A 19,415-nucleotide genomic window follows, 5' to 3' on the forward strand; every position below is an offset into this window, starting at 1 on the left:
TATTTTCGGAGATCAACTTTAGCTTTCTTCCGGTCTAACCAACAGGGTGTATGATTCAATAAACAGTATCATCATATATAGTGGGTTTTAGATCGTGTCTCCCAAAAGGTTGCGTCATTTAAAATCGTCACACTGTGTTTTACCAAAGGATGTGTGAAGCTGGTTTGTAGTAGTTAAAGGGCAATGTACCCTAAAGGTTGTGAAAAATTTTCATTTTCGAGAAGGAGTCGCATATAACCTTTAGGGTTATGTCCCTATAAACGATGACTATTGCCTTTTTTGGCCCTTAAGACTACAGTGTACGTAAATCGTAAAGAAATAAATGTATTATATTATTGTTACTATTATTTATTATGTTAATATCATGCATAGATAAATGTTCGTCAGAGAGCATCAGTTTCGTTTGAAAGGGTGCGGTTCGAGTTTTGCTCGTGCGCTGCTGTGGATGGGGGTGGATCCAGTAATCCATGTTTGCGCATATCATCTCGCAGCTGTTCCTCCATTTTCATTAGGACGCTCCCATCTTTATCCCGGGCGATAGTTTCTTTTACGGGACTTGTGTCATGCGGGCTGTCAAGCAGGCTTTTTTTGGGAGATGTAAGTTTCTTGTTGATCGAATGTTCTAATTTCTTACCGCCGGTGCAAATCATCCGACTTCTATGCACCATTAGAGCATCCTCCCTATTAAATCTCTTTCCGCATGGGCAGATGTATTTCTTGGCATTATGGGAGATTTTGTGTCTTATTAAATCATGATTGCGAACAAACGCCTTGGTGCAACCGGGAAAGTCGCATGAATACGGTCTATCTTGCAAATGTGTCTGAATATGCGACCTTATGTTGTATCTACGCTTGAATACTTTGTTACAGTTAGGGTATAAGCACTCGAATAGTTTGTCGGGTAGTTCCTTGACGTACTGGTCAATGGTACCCGGAGGCAGAGTAGTTGGTTTCTTGGTTATTTTCATTGGCGTAGTCCTAGGTATTATTTCATCTGGTAAAGGAGACGTACTATGCAAAGTGGGGCTTTTGTGAATATCATGTGTGACAGGTGGTACTTGCGGATAGCTTTCCACTTCACAGTGACTGTTATTTCGTATGGGTGTCTTAATTTCTAACTGATGATCTGTTAAATCCGGTGCATTTAGAAGCGGAGCTAGGTTACTTCCGTTCTTTGGTGGAGCTTTGACGGGAGTATGTTGAAATACATGTTTTTGTGGCAAAGAATTCTTAATTGGAGTGTTATTGCTGGAACCAGGAATAGGAGGTAGTACACTTGATGACGCTAAAGCGTTTGCATTTCTTAATGTTGGGTTCTGGGTATTTCGCATGTGGATGGGTTCAGTGTCATCCTGCAGTTGTGATATTGTCGAGACCGTGGAAACTACGGATTCCCTTTTCTTGTGGATAGGTGACAACTGTGTTCTAGGCGTGAACGTGCCAGCAGCATATCGATCATCCCTGCTTTTATCTGTGCCGACGAGGAAGGGCGATCTCAAACTATTTCCATTTATCCTTGGAGAGATACTTAGCCCACCCGGGGAAGTCTTTTCGAACAGACGGAATATGTTATCACCAGTACTATTTTTTTTATCATTATTGTTTTTATCACTGGTGTTATTATGGTCATTATAAGTCAAGCCGTCCAAGTTTAAATTATAATTTTGTGGAGAAAATGAAAGCAGTTCAGAATCTCTCAAATAACCACTGTTAGAGGAAAAAAGGTTCAATCCATTACTTTCTGGGCTTTTATTTGGATATCGTTGCCTATGGTATTTCCTGGATGGTGAACCATTTATTGAAGTATTTGACATCCGAGGCGATATTAACGTCGGAGGAGGAAATTGATATCCGCCATTTGCAGAGTTCGTTGTGACGATTATAGCATTATCTTTCATTCTACCGTTTTGCATGGCAGGTGTCTTTAGTATTACTGGAGATCCAGGTTTGGAATTAGAATTTGTAGCCCCAGAAACCAACTTCTGCGCCACCTCTTCTTGCTCTTCTAATACTTTACGCAACTTTTCTTGCTGTATTTGATTGTCTCTCAACTGCTTCTCCAATTTTTCGTTCACTTCCTTTTGTTTTTCAAGAGCAATTCTTAACTCCTCCTGCTGTTTCAACAAAACTTGGCTCAAATAGCTATTTTCACCATCATTTTCCCTTATATGGTCAAAGTCATCATTGTTATTTTTTACCGTATTATGATTACCCAATTCATTTATGAGTTCCATGGGTTGCGGATCTTTAGACATATTTAGAATGGATTGCTGTAAACTGGAAATACTCAATGTCTTATTATGGCCGAGAAATCCAAATATCGCTGTGCCACTTAGACCTCTCTTGTGTGAGGACATTGATTTTTTGCTATAGTGGGAGACTTTGTTGTTTTCATCACCAAGGTTCCAAGTTCTATCAATATTCTTTTTATCAGAAGAACCATCGCCCGTCTTAGGAGAAGGCACTAAAGGAATATCCAGATCTCTTAACTCTTGAGTCAACAGGTCATCGATGTTATAGTAGTCCATACCTAACAAGTTATCGAGGCCATCATCGTTTTCATTATTCAAAATATAATTGTCGGGTGGGGGTATGGTAGGATTGACATTATCATGATGTTGAACATACTCCTCATCTTGAGTGTCTTTCGCGAAGCCTGAGGGATTTATATACCACGGATCTACAACGTTATCCATGATTGTATTAACACCGTTTTTGGTCCTATAGATTTCTTTAGTTATTTCTTGAATTTATGCCTTGTATTTTTTTCTTCTAGCACTTTAACTGTTGCTTGAGTCTCCCTGCAACGTAGCTTTTGTTTGCTAGGTACAATGCCGAGAGAGGTTGTTATAAGTTTATGTGTACTATAAAACCCTTAATGAAAGAAAAGGGACAGAAATATTGCGAGTAAACAAACAGTACTCCCTCCTTAATATTTGCCCGTTAATGGCTAAATGCTTTCTGGAGTTGATTTACTAGCTACAAGCATCCTTATCCTTTACCTGTAAACCAAAAGTGTCCTGAAATTTTCCCAAAGTGCCAATGTTTACATTTTGCCGTTTTGAGATATATATCGTATATTATGACAACCTTCACCTATCTGACGAGCCGCTCTCAGTGCCCCGGTATTTTTGGGCGGCTATTCCTATAACACTATTAGTTAAAAGGGATTCTAATGGAGTGACGGTTTTCATCACAATAGATAGAGTTAACTAAGAACTCTAGTTTGTATGCAAAGTCATTATTGAGTAGTAAAAGCGCCCCCATCGTCTCGTTTAATTGTTGATAACGTTTTAATGTGGCTTTTGAAGGGTTGCTAGCGATGGCAATTGAAACATGTAAATTTTGCCTACTTACAATTAAATCCTGATAGTTTGAAATGCCTGATTTCTGAAGTGCCTCAGCTATTATCGTTTTGAAAGGAGAAATTTGTGCCTTATTGGGACATTCTGAGACAGGGAGACCGAGGTACAAGGTGTTGGCTCGTTCTGATATATATAACTTCGGATATGAGCAGATTTGAAGTTTAAAAGGGGTTATTTCATTATTTCGTAAACCATTACGCATTTCTTGAATGAAAACATGTCTTTGTTCTTCAGTTTCAAACAACAACGATCGAGTTAAGGAAACGTGTAAAGGTTTGGGGGCTCCCAAGTGTGAGATGAACAACGGGTCAAAATCCACCAGTTGATACGGATTAGTGTATTCCTGTTTCATAAATGTTTCTTTATATTTACATATGATTTTCTGAAGTTGTCGGTGAATCGCTGGAGTCGGACGCCACTCAAAATATGTGAACGAACGCCAAAATCGACTCATATTCATATCCTGGTGCTCGTACTTTTGTAAATTCGGAGGGATGTGGTACTTCAATATAATTGAATCCGGTATTGCAGGTAAATCAGTGGAATCGGCTTTCTGTATGCAAGTTTTCTCCGTGTATTCGATTTGGACCTCACTTTTGTTACTACTTTCGCTCTCGGTATCACTACCGTCACTGCTAGAATAGTCTGCAGATATGAATTCCATAGGCCAGTCTTCTTCTAAGCGATTGGTAACCTCCTTCACTTTAGAACACCACCAACAGATCGTTCTCTTGTTCTTTGTTCTTTATGGTATAATATTCACATGGTGCTCTACCGTTTTTCTTGTCGGCCCAGCCGGTTAAATCTCGAAGAGACAGAATAGAAGCTCTGTGGCTGTAAGTAAGGATAAGCCAAATGGAAAAGTTATAGAATTAGGACAACAATATACAGTTTTTTTTTGTACTCTTATAGAATACACACACATAGATACGCACGTAAAATTAGAGCAAAAGATGGTACAAGAATCACGTCCAGGGAGTGTAAGAAGTTACTCGGTCGGTTACCAAGCAAGGTCCAGATCGAGTTCTCAAAGAAGACATTCGTTAACACGCCAACGTTCCTCGCAAAGACTGATTAGAACCATCAGTATCGAGTCTGATGTGTCTAATATTACTGACGATGACGATTTGAGAGCTGTCAATGAGGGAGTAGCGGGTGTGCAACTGGACGTCTCTGAAACCGCAAATAAGGGACCAAGAAGAGCATCAGCAACTGATGTCACAGATAGTTTGGGTTCGACTTCGTCGGAATATATTGAGATTCCCTTTGTTAAGGAAACATTGGATGCAAGTTTACCTTCGGATTATCTGAAGCAGGACATATTAAATCTCATTCAGAGTTTGAAGATATCCAAATGGTATAACAACAAGAAAATCCAACCGGTAGCACAAGATATGAACTTAGTCAAGATCTCTGGTGCGATGACAAACGCAATTTTCAAAGTTGAATACCCTAAGTTACCATCGTTGCTATTGAGAATATACGGACCGAATATTGATAATATCATTGACAGGGAATATGAATTGCAGATTTTGGCTAGGCTTTCATTGAAAAATATAGGTCCTTCCCTTTACGGCTGTTTTGTAAACGGTAGATTTGAGCAGTTTCTGGAGAATTCTAAGACTTTAACAAAAGACGACATTAGAAACTGGAAGAACTCTCAAAGGATTGCAAGGAGAATGAAGGAGTTACATGTAGGTGTTCCTCTCTTGAGTTCAGAAAGGAAGAACGGGTCGGCTTGTTGGCAAAAGATTAACCAGTGGTTGCGCACGATTGAGAAAGTCGACCAATGGGTGGGGGATCCTAAAAACATTGAAAACTCTTTATTATGTGAGAATTGGTCCAAGTTTATGGATATTGTCGATAGATATCACAAGTGGCTTATTTCTCAAGAACAGGGTATAGAGCAAGTCAACAAAAATCTTATATTCTGCCATAATGATGCCCAATACGGCAATTTACTTTTCACTGCTCCTGTGATGAACACACCGAGCCTATACACTGCACCTTCGTCTACATCATTGACTTCCCAATCAAGTTCCTTATTTCCTTCGAGCTCCAATGTCATTGTAGATGATATAATCAACCCGCCAAAGCAGGAGCAAAGCCAAGATTCCAAATTGGTCGTCATTGATTTTGAATATGCAGGTGCCAATCCCGCCGCATATGATTTAGCGAATCATCTTTCCGAGTGGATGTATGATTACAACAATGCTAAGGCCCCACATCAGTGCCACGCTGATAGATATCCCGATAAAGAACAGGTTTTGAATTTCTTATACTCTTATGTTTCGCATCTAAGGGGTGGTGCTAAGGAACCCATAGATGAAGAGGTTCAAAGACTCTATAAGTCAATCATTCAATGGAGACCCACTGTACAACTATTTTGGTCGCTCTGGGCCATCCTACAAAGTGGTAAATTAGAGAAAAAAGAAGCCTCCACTGCCATCACTAGAGAAGAAATTGGACCCAATGGAAAAAAATATATCATCAAGACTGAACCCGAATCCCCTGAAGAAGACTTTGTTGAAAATGACGACGAGCCTGAAGCTGGCGTCAGCATTGACACGTTCGATTATATGGCTTATGGTCGTGACAAGATTGCGGTCTTTTGGGGCGACCTCATTGGCTTAGGCATAATCACCGAAGAAGAATGCAAAAATTTCAGCTCTTTCAAGTTCCTCGATACTAGTTATTTGTAATACGTATACGAATTCCTTCAACAAAGGCCAAGGAAATAAAGCAAATAACAATAACACCATTATTTTAATTTTTTTTCTATTACTGTCGCTAACACCTGTATGGTTGCAACCAGGTGAGAATCCTTCTGATGCATACTTTATGCGTTTATGCGTTTTGCGCCCCTTGGAAAAAAATTGATTCTCATCGTAAATGCATACTACATGCGTTTATGGGAAAAGCCTCCATATCCAAAGGTCGCGTTTCTTTTAGAAAAACTAATACGTAAACCTGCATTAAGGTAAGATTATATCAGAAAATGTGTTGCAAGAAATGCATTATGCAATTTTTTGATTATGACAATCTCTCGAAAGAAATTTCATATGATGAGACTTGAATAATGCAGCGGCGCTTGCTAAAAGAACTTGTATATAAGAGCTGCCATTCTCGATCAATATACTGTAGTAAGTCCTTTCCTCTCTTTCTTATTACACTTATTTCACATAATCAATCTCAAAGAGAACAACACAATACAATAACAAGAAGAACAAAATGTCTGAAATAACCTTAGGTAAATATTTATTTGAAAGATTGAGCCAAGTCAACTGTAACACCGTCTTCGGTTTGCCAGGTGACTTTAACTTGTCTCTTTTGGATAAGCTTTATGAAGTCAAAGGTATGAGATGGGCTGGTAACGCTAACGAATTGAACGCTGCCTATGCTGCTGATGGTTACGCTCGTATCAAGGGTATGTCCTGTATTATTACCACCTTCGGTGTTGGTGAATTGTCTGCTTTGAATGGTATTGCCGGTTCTTACGCTGAACATGTCGGTGTTTTGCACGTTGTTGGTGTTCCATCCATCTCTTCTCAAGCTAAGCAATTGTTGTTGCATCATACCTTGGGTAACGGTGACTTCACTGTTTTCCACAGAATGTCTGCCAACATTTCTGAAACCACTGCCATGATCACTGATATTGCTAACGCTCCAGCTGAAATTGACAGATGTATCAGAACCACCTACACTACCCAAAGACCAGTCTACTTGGGTTTGCCAGCTAACTTGGTTGACTTGAACGTCCCAGCCAAGTTATTGGAAACTCCAATTGACTTGTCTTTGAAGCCAAACGACGCTGAAGCTGAAGCTGAAGTTGTTAGAACTGTTGTTGAATTGATCAAGGATGCTAAGAACCCAGTTATCTTGGCTGATGCTTGTGCTTCTAGACATGATGTCAAGGCTGAAACTAAGAAGTTGATGGACTTGACTCAATTCCCAGTTTACGTCACCCCAATGGGTAAGGGTGCTATTGACGAACAACACCCAAGATACGGTGGTGTTTACGTTGGTACCTTGTCTAGACCAGAAGTTAAGAAGGCTGTAGAATCTGCTGATTTGATATTGTCTATCGGTGCTTTGTTGTCTGATTTCAATACCGGTTCTTTCTCTTACTCCTACAAGACCAAAAATATCGTTGAATTCCACTCTGACCACATCAAGATCAGAAACGCCACCTTCCCAGGTGTTCAAATGAAATTTGCCTTGCAAAAATTGTTGGATGCTATTCCAGAAGTCGTCAAGGACTACAAACCTGTTGCTGTCCCAGCTAGAGTTCCAATTACCAAGTCTACTCCAGCTAACACTCCAATGAAGCAAGAATGGATGTGGAACCATTTGGGTAACTTCTTGAGAGAAGGTGATATTGTTATTGCTGAAACCGGTACTTCCGCCTTCGGTATTAACCAAACTACTTTCCCAACAGATGTATACGCTATCGTCCAAGTCTTGTGGGGTTCCATTGGTTTCACAGTCGGCGCTCTATTGGGTGCTACTATGGCCGCTGAAGAACTTGATCCAAAGAAGAGAGTTATTTTATTCATTGGTGACGGTTCTCTACAATTGACTGTTCAAGAAATCTCTACCATGATTAGATGGGGTTTGAAGCCATACATTTTTGTCTTGAATAACAACGGTTACACCATTGAAAAATTGATTCACGGTCCTCATGCCGAATATAATGAAATTCAAGGTTGGGACCACTTGGCCTTATTGCCAACTTTTGGTGCTAGAAACTACGAAACCCACAGAGTTGCTACCACTGGTGAATGGGAAAAGTTGACTCAAGACAAGGACTTCCAAGACAACTCTAAGATTAGAATGATTGAAGTTATGTTGCCAGTCTTTGATGCTCCACAAAACTTGGTTAAACAAGCTCAATTGACTGCCGCTACTAACGCTAAACAATAAGCTAATTAACATAAAACTCATGATTCAACGTTTGTGTATTTTTTTACTTTTGAAGGTTATAGATGTTTAGGTAAATAATTGGCATAGATATAGTTTTAGTATAATAAATTTCTGATTTGGTTTAAAATATCAACTATTTTTTTTCACATATGTTCTTGTAATTACTTTTCTGTCCTGTCTTCCAGGTTAAAGATTAGCTTCTAATATTTTAGGTGGTTTATTATTTAATTTTATGCTGATTAATTTATTTACTTTCGTATTCGGTTTTGTACCTTTAGCTATGATCTTAGCTAATTGAAGAGGGTGGTGTGATCTTTAACCATACCTTATTATCTTTCAGCTGCTTACCATTTTCTTATATTGATTTTTAGCGAAAGATTTTTATTCACAAGCTTTTTTTATCCTTAATGCTCGAATACTACAACAAAACAAAAAACATTAAACAGTTTTTAATTTTGTGAACAAACTGAATTACAAGGCCTTACATCTTATTTAGAATATATTAAGAAACAGAGGCCAACATGCCTTCTTAATTATATTGATATGGACCTCTGTCCTTCCTAAAAACGGGTTTTTGTTCGATGAAAAATCACCAGTAGAGCACCATATATGAATTTACAATCATTGTAGGGAAAAGAAAACTTGTTCTGCTTCGCCAATTGATTTCATTTCTTTTTTTCCTTTGTTTTTGTTGTATACTATTAATATGCGTAGTTCTTTGTCACTTAGTGGTTTTTTGTTTAATTTATAACGCGAAAGCTGCATACTAAAAATATAGAGATGAATGGAACTCCGAACAAGCAAGAGAGATATTATCTATCTCTGTTCCATAATAATAACCAGTAGTTCAGTTGGGGAACTTAATAATGGAACTTCAGAGGGCACAACGGAATTTGAAGTTTTTACAAAACGAGGATTATGTGAACGTTACCGATCAAACTAACCTGAATGGAGAGAGCCAGAATGCTTACTCTTTAGGAATGGAAACTCAAGTACCGGAAATGCAGTTTTCCTTATCATCTGATGATGATTCAATAGGTACGCAAGTAAAAAGCGTAACTGCACAAAAATCGCCTATGACGCAAGAGACTACGAAAAACGATACAGAAAGAAATAAAGATGTTGATAAAAGTTGTAACCCAGTCAGCACTTCCCATCCCGATTTAGGCGGATCAAATATCGAGGAGAACATATTCATTAACACTCAAATTCAAAGCCGACTTGATGACGCAGAGGAAGAAACAAATCTTAAGTTAAAACTTGAAAAATTCAAGTATTCGTTCAAGAGTAGTAACGCAGATGATACCCACAGCAATGCAAATGTAACAGCTAAAAGAAGACCAGCAATAAGGAAGGCTAATTCGAAACTCAAAACAAAACCTAAAACTAAACGAGACCCTAAAATTATCAAAAATATAACTGATTTCAATATTAATAACTACGAACGTTCAAGGACTGCCAGCTTATTAAAGCAATTATCAGGTAAGCACAAGAAGGTTTTGGACATAATAAAGACGCAAAATGAAGGAAACAGTGATAAACCTCCCAGAGCAAGGAATAACAAGGGTGAAAAAGCTACTTTTGATACATATAGTGAACAGGAGTGGAAAGATATTATGAAACTTCTTCTACAAAAGTTTCCGCAAAGTGAGGAAACGGATTTGAATGAAGTCCAGAAATTTTTATATGGAAGCGAAAAAAGCTCGAATTCTCTAGACAATCAAGAATCCTCACAACAAAGACTTTGGACAGCATCACAATTACCACCCGAGCTTCCCGATGAGGCTATTCAACCAGAGCAGGAAGAAAGGATACGCGATACCCAAAGTGCAGTAAATTTCTTATCGTTGTCTCAAGTAATGGATGACAAAAGTGAAATTATGAAAGACGAAGAAAGCATAATTATTTCACGGGGAGATTCTACAAGCTCTCAAGAATATGGAAACGGGTTAGAGCCACAACAACCGGTAGGAAATGTTGTTGGTGAAGATATTGAACTGGCTGTGGGAACACGTATAAATGCATTTTCACTGACAGATTATAAAGCTTGCAAACCTATGTCTGTTGAGGTAAGTAGAAGATGCGAAAACAGTACGGATAATGATTATGACAATATTTCTATTGTCTCAGATACTACAGATGAGACATCCACATTGTTTCCACTAGACCAGTATCGGTATGTTTTCATTGAAAATGATGAAAGACCACCATTAGCCACCGACACGATAGGCAGCACACAGTTTTTCACTCCAAACACATCGCCTTTGGATGGGATAATCGATTTAACACAGGAATCATTCAAAGCTGTTCGATCGTTAATATCACCTTTGAAAGTAGAAAACAACAAAACAGGGGTAACATCACAAGCATCAAATCAGGTTCAGGTACCAGCTACAAGAACCCCTACAATTATTCCTCAAAAGAACCTTACTACAACTTTAAAAACTGAAGAAGAAAAGAATAACATAGGAAGTTCCATCAGAGTTAAATTATTGCAAGAAAGCGTAGTTAAGCTAAACCCCAAACTGGTGAAACATAACTTTTATAGAGTTGAGGCAAATGATTCTGAAGAAGAGGAGACAGAATTTGATGACCAATTCTGCATTGCTGATATCCAATTGGTAGATTCCTCCAAAATTTCGACTAAAGATTCTACACAAAATCCTACTACTAGCAACGACATTATTGATACCTCTGCAGCTAGTTCCATAGCTTCTCCCGAGAAATTTTGTGAGATCATGATGTCCCAATCAATGAAAGAGCTTCGACAAAGCTTGAAAACAGTGGGGTTGAAACCTATGAGGACGAAGGTTGAAATCATTCAATCCTTACAAACTGCATCTCAAATTCTGTCCACAGCTAATCCAGATAATAAAGGTGAGCATGGTGGGGTGGCAAATTTCAGTAAGATAGAAATATTTGATCATTTAACCGAACTAATTGAAGCCTTCCCTGATTTTTTGGAGCGAATATATACCTTTGAACCCATTCCGCTAAATGAGCTAATTGAAAAGCTGTTCAGCGCCGAGCCATTTGTTTCGCAAATCGACGAAATGACCATCAGAGAATGGGCCGATGTTCAAGGAATATGTCTGAGAAACGATAAAAAGTAGTGCCGAATGATTGAGAATTTGACAAAACAAAAACAAAACAAAACAAACGTTACGTATAGATGAAGAATACACGTACACAAATATGCATATATACCGTCATGAAGTAGCTTAACTTAAATAAAAGTTTTTTTTTTTTAGAGTTACCAATATCGCAAACATGAAAATGAGAATAAAAAAAAAAAAGCAGAAAAAAAAAAAGCATAACATGGAGAAAAAAATAATAAATAATTGAGTTTAGTTGAGACGCCGGTCTTCGCCAGGCCAGGAATTGTTTCACCAGGTCATTCTCTGCAAAGCCTTTACTTTAACATTTAGATTCTTCTTCTTGGCGGAGCCGCGACCATTGCTTCTCTTTTCGTCTGATTGTTTGCTAGTCGAAGAGACGTTACAGTAAGTACCAGCTTTCACGTAAACAGCAATGTCGTTGTCGTCGCCATGTTTGAAGCAGCATCTTCTGCCATAAGGACAATAACCTAGTTTCTCCCAATTCACACAGGGCTTCGTCCTGAAATTCTTGCACGATTTCTTAACCTTTAATTCGCCGAGTCCGTGAGCAAACTGACACTTACTGCCATAAGGGCAACTTCCTTTTAAAGTGAATGATTCGCACAGCTCTGTCTTGTATAATTGTTTGGGAGTTTCCTGCACTTGGCTTTTCACCTTAGGTTGAGCTGAGGATTCCTTCTCTGATGAAAAAGAAGCATCATTTTTGGGCTTTTGTTGAGACAACTGTTGCAAATTCTGTGAAGTTAATGGTAATTGTGAAGATTTTGGGACATAGTCCGGATTTATTTGTACCTCTAGTTTCTTTTTAAAAGTAGTAGGTGCCGTGCTATTCAGGTGAGCGGATGGGAGAAAAGGGTTCATTAACTGTGGATCATACAGTAGCCCCGGTTGAATAGCGTTTGTATTTTTTGGTGGAGAGAATGAAACTGCCGAAGATATTTCACTGCTTGTTTCCTGTATGTTATCCTCGTTTAAAATCGTCTTGTTGTAATACTCCTCCAGTTCCCTAATATTGATCTGGTACTGGTAGTCATTTAATGGATTTTGCTCTTGATCTGTGGAAAACAACGACGTTAAGTCAGTCTTCTGAGATTCTGGTCTAGTATATGATAATTGAGCCCACATATTGCGTTATTTTTTACGTATTGAGTTTGCAGCACTGTTTCGCTTTCTCTCAAGATGCACAAATACGACCTACCAAGAGCCTCCAAGTCCCACCAACGATTATGTCTTCTCTCAAATATATATACAAGTTACATGTAGAGAAATCGAGACGAGATTGCTGGCACAATGCACCCAACTGCATGTGCCATTGTGCATCTACACCTCCAAATTAGGGTGTCGATTGGCGTCGTCTTCTTTAATGTGGGTGCATTTTGCGGCGGCGCGACAAATATAGAGAACTGACCAAGGCAGTGCTGTCAAGAAGAGAGAATGGTTACGGCAGCGAAGACGCAAATGGGCTAGGCAGAATGGCATTCAAGTTATGGCTACTGGATGAGGAAACAATATACGAGCACGTGTTCGAACGGTACACACAATTGGAGGGCCAGTCCGGGAAACTGGCGCAGGATTTGGGTATTCAGGATAGAAGGGGCGGTGTGCTAGAGATAACGTTTGAACCCTCTGGGCTGGAAGGCGGCAGAAAAAAAAAGCGAGTGAGAAGAAGAAATAAGGCTAGTAGTGTTGAAGAAGATCAGAATGTTGCTGTGGATAGCTATCATGTTAGCGTGGGGCAGTCCATATCAAGCTTGCGCTCGTCCAGAGACAACGGAAACTCCACCACAGGATACGTTTTGTGGTCTACCACACCTTTCTTCATCAACTGGCTGCTGTATAGTACTAGCGCTGCACCTTTCCGTCTTGGGAGTCAGGTGGAAGTAACCTGCGGGTCTTCTTGCGAGGGGCACAAGCTTGAGTTGCCCAGGCTGGTCGACCTCACGGGCGCTGATCGCGGCAAGAGAGGTATCTTGGAACTTGGAGCAGGAATATCAGGTATTTTGCCCGTGATTCTTGGTAACTTCGTCGACACCTACGTGTCGACAGATCAGAAGGGCATTCTTAATAAATTAAAAGATAACATCATGGAAAACTTATCACAGTTGACCAGAAAGCGGTGCATTTCCCGATCACTAAGATTGGAACTTCCCACCGTCGAACCAGTTGGCGACGCTGATATCACCGCAGCGTCACTTCCATCTAAGTCTACGTTGCATTTGGAAGTAGCCGCTCTAGACTGGGAGAAGATAAACTTGCAAGACAAAAAGACCCACTCTCTGCATCCTGAGTTGTCACTCATAGGTGAAACATGTTCTTCCGTGTACGTTATAGCTATGGATGTCATATACAACGAGTACCTGATAGATCCGTTTCTGAAGACGCTCAAGCAACTCAAACACTGGTTACAAACTACCTACAATTTGCAATTCCATGTCCTCGTGGGGATACACTTGCGGTCACAAGAGGTGACAACACTGTTCTTGGAGAAAGCCATCATAGAATATGACTTCACGGTTTATGATATCGTTGACCAGGTCATACAAGAGTCCCGTTTTAACTTTTATCTTATCACCTAGTCCCATATATAATAATAGAAACAATATAATGCTGATAATCTTATTTTTCTTTGCGATGCGGCAGTGCCTCTTCCCCTCCGTACGGATTGGGAAGATTTTCATTTTTGATTAGCAAGGGCACTAAGCCAACTCTGTGTGATATAGCTAATAATCTAAAAGCTGCTGGATCCGTTATCGTCAAGATAAAGCGGACTTAGCGATTTACATAGGATCACACTTTCTACACACATTTGATTTTTAAGCTTCATTTTCCACTGCACTTATTTTTCCCAAGCATCGTGTTTTTTTGTACATTATAAAAAAAAATCCTGAACTTAGCTAGATATTATGGCTATCTGGGAGCAACTAGAAGTCTCAAAGGCGCACGTTGCTTATGCATGTGTTGGTGTCTTTTCATCTATCTTCTCTTTAGTGTCACTTTATGTCAAGGAGAAGCTTTATATTGGTGAGTCCACCGTAGCAGGTATATTTGGGCTAATTGTGGGTCCTGTTTGCTTGAACTGGTTTAATCCTCTGAAATGGGGGAATTCAGACAGTATAACATTAGAGATAACGAGAATAGTATTATGTTTGCAAATTTTTGCCGTTGCCGTGGAACTGCCACGGAAATATATGTTGAAGCATTGGGTATCTGTGACGATGCTATTATTGCCAGTGATGACAGCTGGATGGCTTATTATTGGTCTCTTCGTTTGGATTCTTATACCTGGCTTGAATTTTTCTGCTAGTTTGTTGATATCTGCGTGCATTACCGCAACAGATCCTATTCTGGCGCAGTCGGTCGTCTCCGGTAAGTTTGCCCAAAGAGTACCTGGTCACTTAAGAAATCTACTGTCTGCAGAGTCAGGCTGCAATGATGGTATGGCCTTTCCTTTTTTATTTCTTTCTATGAATTTAATCCTACATCCCGGTAATGGAAGAGAAATTGTCAAAGATTGGATTTGCGTTACTATCCTGTATGAGTGTTTGTTTGGATGCTTGCTAGGTTGCTTCATTGGTTATGTAGGCAGAATCACCATCAGGTTTGCCGAAAAGAAAAACATTATCGATCGTGAGTCGTTCTTAGCATTTTACGTTGTCCTGGCGTTCATGTGTGCTGGGTTCGGCTCCATTTTGGGTGTGGATGACCTATTGGTATCATTTGCAGCCGGTGCGACTTTCGCTTGGGATGGGTGGTTTTCTCAAAAGACACAAGAAAGTAATGTTTCTACCGTGATTGATTTGCTACTAAACTATGCGTATTTTATCTATTTTGGTGCCATTATACCTTGGAGTCAATTCAACAACGGTGAAATTGGCACAAACGTCTGGCGTTTAATTATACTTTCGATAGTGGTCATCTTTTTACGTAGGATCCCTGCAGTCATGATATTAAGACCTCTTATACCTGATATAAAATCGTGGCGTGAGGCACTTTTTGTGGGCCATTTTGGTCCTATTGGTGTAGGTGCAATTTTTGCCGCTATACTAGCTCGTGGAGAATTAGAGTCTACCTTTAGTGACGAACCCACTCCTTTAAATGTTGTACCATCAAAAGAGGAAAGTAAACATTGGCAGCTGATAGCCTGTATATGGCCAATAACTTGTTTTTTCATTGTTACTTCTATCATAGTTCATGGTTCTTCAGTTGCAATCATAACTCTAGGTCGTCATTTGAACACGATAACGTTAACCAAAACATTCACTACACACACCACCAATGGTGATAATGGGAAAAGTTCATGGATGCAAAGGTTGCCATCGTTGGATAAAGCTGGACGATCATTTTCATTGCATCGTATGGATACTCAAATGACTTTATCAGGGGATGAAGGTGAAGCAGAAGAAGGAGGAGGTCGTAAGGGACTAGCAGGAGGTGAAGATGAAGAAGGATTAAACAATGATCAAATTGGTAGCGTCGCAACGAGCGGAATTCCTGCAAGACCCGCTGGTGGTATGCCAAGGAGGAGGAAATTGTCAAGAAAAGAGAAAAGATTGAACAGAAGACAGAAACTGAGAAACAAAGGTAGAGAAATATTTTCATCAAGATCTAAAAATGAAATGTATGATGACGATGAGTTGAATGATCTGGGACGAGAAAGGTTGCAAAAAGAAAAGGAAGCACGCGCCGCCACATTTGCATTGAGCACAGCCGTCAATACACAACGTAATGAGGAGATTGGAATGGGTGGAGATGAAGAAGAAGATGAGTACACACCGGAAAAGGAATATAGCGATAATTACAATAACACACCAAGTTTTGAGTCGTCTGAAAGATCTTCATCTCTCCGAGGAAGAACTTACGTACCAAGAAACCGTTACGATGGAGAAGAGACAGAAAGCGAGATTGAAAGCGAAGACGAGATGGAAAATGAAAGTGAAAGATCAATGGCCAGTAGTGAAGAGAGGAGAATTCGAAAAATGAAAGAGGAAGAAATGAAACCTGGTACTGCTTATTTAGATGGTAATAGAATGATTATTGAAAATAAGCAAGGTGAAATCTTGAATCAAGTAGATATCGAGGATCGCAATGAGGCGAGAGATGACGAAGTTAGTGTTGATAGTACAGCCCATTCAAGTTTAACTACCACAATGACCAATCTATCCAGTAGTAGTGGGGGAAGGTTAAAGAGAATTTTAACTCCCACATCTTTAGGAAAGATACATTCATTGGTTGATAAAGGAAAGGATAAAAATAAAAACAGCAAGTATCATGCATTTAAAATAGACAATCTGTTAATCATCGAGAATGAGGACGGTGATGTTATAAAAAGATACAAGATAAATCCTCATAAATCTGATGATGATAAAAGTAAAAACCGCCCAAGAAACGATAGTGTTGTATCAAGAGCTTTAACAGCAGTAGGACTAAAGAGCAAAGCGAACAGCGGCGTACCGCCTCCAGTAGATGAAGAAAAAGCCATCGAAGGACCCTCCAGGAAGGGCCCAGGGATGTTAAAGAAAAGGACATTAACACCTGCGCCACCGAGAGGAGTTCAAGATTCCTTAGATCTGGAAGATGAACCTTCATCTGAGGAGGATTTAGGTGATAGTTATAACATGGACGATAGTGAAGATTACGACGATAATGCATATGAATCAGAAACTGAATTCGAAAGACAAAGAAGGTTAAATGCGTTAGGTGAGATGACGGCACCAGCGGATCAAGATGACGAAGAGTTGCCGCCCTTACCTGTGGAGGCACAAACAGGAAACGATGGTCCAGGTACAGCGGAAGGAAAAAAAAAGCAAAAGAGTGCTGCTGTTAAGTCGGCGCTATCAAAAACGCTTGGTCTCAATAAGTAATTTATTAATACACAAAGATATATTATTTTAGTATATATATAAACGAAATGCCTTTTTTATTTACATGTGTCGGAAATAGAGTAGATGCGGTAAAGAGGGGGAGGGGGGGGGGGTATGCGGTTTTGTCATTACTCTTTTCCGTTAAACTTAAAAGCTTAAAACATCATTGATAAAGGTTTTTAGTGAGGTTTCACTGGGGTTCACATTGATGAAATCTAATTGTCTGTAGGAGCCATTGTTCAAAAATCCGCGGCTGATATCTGAATATTGAATGATGTATTTATCATCTTGGGCAGTGTTCGTAGGAAATCGTAAATTCAAGACACGATGGGTCAAAACATCAGTCAATTGGTATTGCTGTATTAGGTTATCTGGTAAAGAAATGTTGATTTTTTTCATAAGATTCTGATATTTGTTTAACTTCCAGTGTGACTTGAGAAGAAATTCTTGGAGGCCTTTTTGTTCAGATAACCAAGCATCCGGATTGGTCTGGTCGAAATCAGGTAAAAGATCTTGAATGTAATCTGACGTGATCTTATAGTCTGTCTGGCATTGTGGAGTTCTTAAGATAACAGAATTTTCTTGTAATTTCAAAAGAGGCCTCATTGAGGTGGTAACAATGTTATCGAATTCGTCAATCTCGAACCAAATCTGCAAAAAAGGGGACGAGGAGGAGCCAGAGGTGGGCGGCACAGGAGTGAAGTTCAGCTGTATGAAGGATTGATGCGCATTTGTTATTAGATGTTGATCAAGAGGCACAGGCACAGGTACGGCTGATGATGATGATTCTTTGTACATTGGTAGATTCAGTAATTTTGAAATAAAACTCTTATGTATTAGAGGTTGGAAAATACTAGAAAAAGACGCGGACTGTAAGGAGTGACCTAGCGTTATTGATAAAGATTGGGAAATAGAGTCGGAAGGGGAGAGAGATGGTATATTTTTAGACAAGGAAGATTCGAATTGGCTGACCTGCGCATCTGTCAATTCTGGTGTGGCGTTTTCAGTGGGAGTCATCAGATCTGTGCAATTTTTAGGGACAACTGACTGTAATCTTGCCCAATCTTGTGACTTGTTTAGCCAGTCCAAGTTCTCTAGAGTATTGTTGAACGGATAGAGTTCTGTCTTGAGTGCTGGTGAGGCTATTGTGTGGTGGTGTTGAGTTGTGTTAGGATTAGAAGCGACGGCATTTAATAAAAAGACTTTGGCCATGGATATTTTCTTGGTGCTTAGGGCTGAAATCTTGTACATTTGCAAGTCCGGGAGGTATTCAAAAAAAGTGTGAGTTTCCTTCTGAATAAGGTTGATGACGTCTTTTGATGGCATGAGGGAATACATACGCACATTTTCATGAGTGATGTTTGACCATATTTTGTTTAAGGATATTTCTGCGTATTTGAGCAAGCTAGGCGAACCCTTGACGGTCAATTCGTTATCCTGAATGGAGATGATGAATGTCAGCCCGAGCTTATTGAAGTTGGTGAGTATTTTACCATTTTGAGTGATGAGTAAAAGGAAAATTTCTCTAGGAGAATCGAACTGGAAAGTCAATGATGTGGACTTGATGCCTGTGGGAGTGGTGGGTGTTGAAATTGGTTGGCAATTCCAGATTTTTTCAATTATATATTGGGACAGCTTGCTTTTCTTCCAGTGCGTCAGATGTGAAGAGGAGTCTGGCTGATGTGTGGAGATGAACTCGCGCAGTTGGTAGCGATTGTAGCTTGATGTAAGCGATTGGAGAAGGGCATTGTATTCCAGGGAGGGCAGACTGGCGCTTGTCGGTTTCTTCAATCGGATGGAGTTCAATGCGGAATCTAGTGAATTCTGCTTTTCGAAGACAAGGAGTTTCGAGCCGAAATCGAGGTTGTTATCTCCAGTTTCCTTATGGCTACGTTTCTTAGACGGCCTGTGTCTAGGCTGCTTCTGATCATTTTTCACTAGCCCAGATTGGGTAGGGTTCAAGACGACGAATTTCAGATTTTGCGGCAGTTTCTTCTTCCCATGAAGGGGCGAGCTTGGGCCTGAGCTTGAATAAAGACGGTAAGTAAGACGGGCGAGCTTTTTGTTGAATTTCCACATATGCTTACTCTATATTTTCTCCAGTGCCTTCAAGCTCCGTATATATTATGTACTAGTTTTATTACATT

The 19,415-nt window shown here is 39.7% G+C and overlaps 9 protein-coding genes across 9 annotated transcripts, besides 1 other annotated feature; 5 read left to right on the forward strand and 4 right to left on the reverse strand.

Moving 5' to 3' along the window:
- Positions 1-383: 383 nt before the first annotated feature.
- ACE2 (DNA-binding transcription factor ACE2) lies at positions 384-2,696 on the reverse strand (the record flags this gene model as incomplete). Its single annotated transcript, NM_001182018.1, has 1 exon — positions 384-2,696. One exon carries the CDS (start codon positions 2,694-2,696, stop codon positions 384-386), a length of 2,313 nt encoding a protein of 770 aa, NP_013232.1.
- Positions 2,697-3,156: 460 nt separating this feature from the next.
- Positions 3,157-4,029, reverse strand: USB1 (phosphoric diester hydrolase; the record flags this gene model as incomplete). The annotated part of the gene is made up of 1 exon (NM_001182019.1): positions 3,157-4,029. One exon carries the CDS (start codon positions 4,027-4,029, stop codon positions 3,157-3,159), a length of 873 nt encoding a protein of 290 aa, NP_013233.1.
- Positions 4,030-4,318: 289 nt separating this feature from the next.
- CKI1 (bifunctional choline kinase/ethanolamine kinase CKI1) lies at positions 4,319-6,067 on the forward strand (the record flags this gene model as incomplete). Its single annotated transcript, NM_001182020.1, has 1 exon — positions 4,319-6,067. The coding sequence occupies one exon, from the start codon at positions 4,319-4,321 to the stop codon at positions 6,065-6,067; it is 1,749 nt and encodes a 582-aa protein (NP_013234.1).
- Positions 6,068-6,596: 529 nt separating this feature from the next.
- Positions 6,597-8,288, forward strand: PDC5 (indolepyruvate decarboxylase 5; the record flags this gene model as incomplete). The annotated part of the gene is made up of 1 exon (NM_001182021.1): positions 6,597-8,288. One exon carries the CDS (start codon positions 6,597-6,599, stop codon positions 8,286-8,288), a length of 1,692 nt encoding a protein of 563 aa, NP_013235.1.
- A 271-nt stretch (positions 8,289-8,559) lies between these two features.
- Positions 8,560-8,767: an origin of replication (ARS1215; Autonomously Replicating Sequence).
- Positions 8,768-9,154: 387 nt separating this feature from the next.
- Positions 9,155-11,401, forward strand: SLX4 (Slx4p; the record flags this gene model as incomplete). The annotated part of the gene is made up of 1 exon (NM_001182022.1): positions 9,155-11,401. One exon carries the CDS (start codon positions 9,155-9,157, stop codon positions 11,399-11,401), a length of 2,247 nt encoding a protein of 748 aa, NP_013236.1.
- Positions 11,402-11,674: 273 nt separating this feature from the next.
- TIS11 (Tis11p) lies at positions 11,675-12,532 on the reverse strand (the record flags this gene model as incomplete). Its single annotated transcript, NM_001182023.1, has 1 exon — positions 11,675-12,532. One exon carries the CDS (start codon positions 12,530-12,532, stop codon positions 11,675-11,677), a length of 858 nt encoding a protein of 285 aa, NP_013237.1.
- A 347-nt stretch (positions 12,533-12,879) lies between these two features.
- RKM5 (S-adenosylmethionine-dependent methyltransferase) lies at positions 12,880-13,983 on the forward strand (the record flags this gene model as incomplete). Its single annotated transcript, NM_001182024.1, has 1 exon — positions 12,880-13,983. The coding sequence occupies one exon, from the start codon at positions 12,880-12,882 to the stop codon at positions 13,981-13,983; it is 1,104 nt and encodes a 367-aa protein (NP_013238.1).
- A 327-nt stretch (positions 13,984-14,310) lies between these two features.
- Positions 14,311-17,268, forward strand: NHA1 (Nha1p; the record flags this gene model as incomplete). The annotated part of the gene is made up of 1 exon (NM_001182025.1): positions 14,311-17,268. The coding sequence occupies one exon, from the start codon at positions 14,311-14,313 to the stop codon at positions 17,266-17,268; it is 2,958 nt and encodes a 985-aa protein (NP_013239.1).
- A 147-nt stretch (positions 17,269-17,415) lies between these two features.
- Positions 17,416-19,347, reverse strand: SLS1 (Sls1p; the record flags this gene model as incomplete). Its single annotated transcript, NM_001182026.1, has 1 exon — positions 17,416-19,347. The coding sequence occupies one exon, from the start codon at positions 19,345-19,347 to the stop codon at positions 17,416-17,418; it is 1,932 nt and encodes a 643-aa protein (NP_013240.1).
- Positions 19,348-19,415: the final 68 nt, after the last annotated feature.

Source organism: Saccharomyces cerevisiae, chromosome XII (genome assembly GCF_000146045.2).
Source record: "Saccharomyces cerevisiae S288C chromosome XII, complete sequence".
Taxonomy (NCBI): Eukaryota; Fungi; Ascomycota; class Saccharomycetes; order Saccharomycetales; family Saccharomycetaceae; genus Saccharomyces; species Saccharomyces cerevisiae.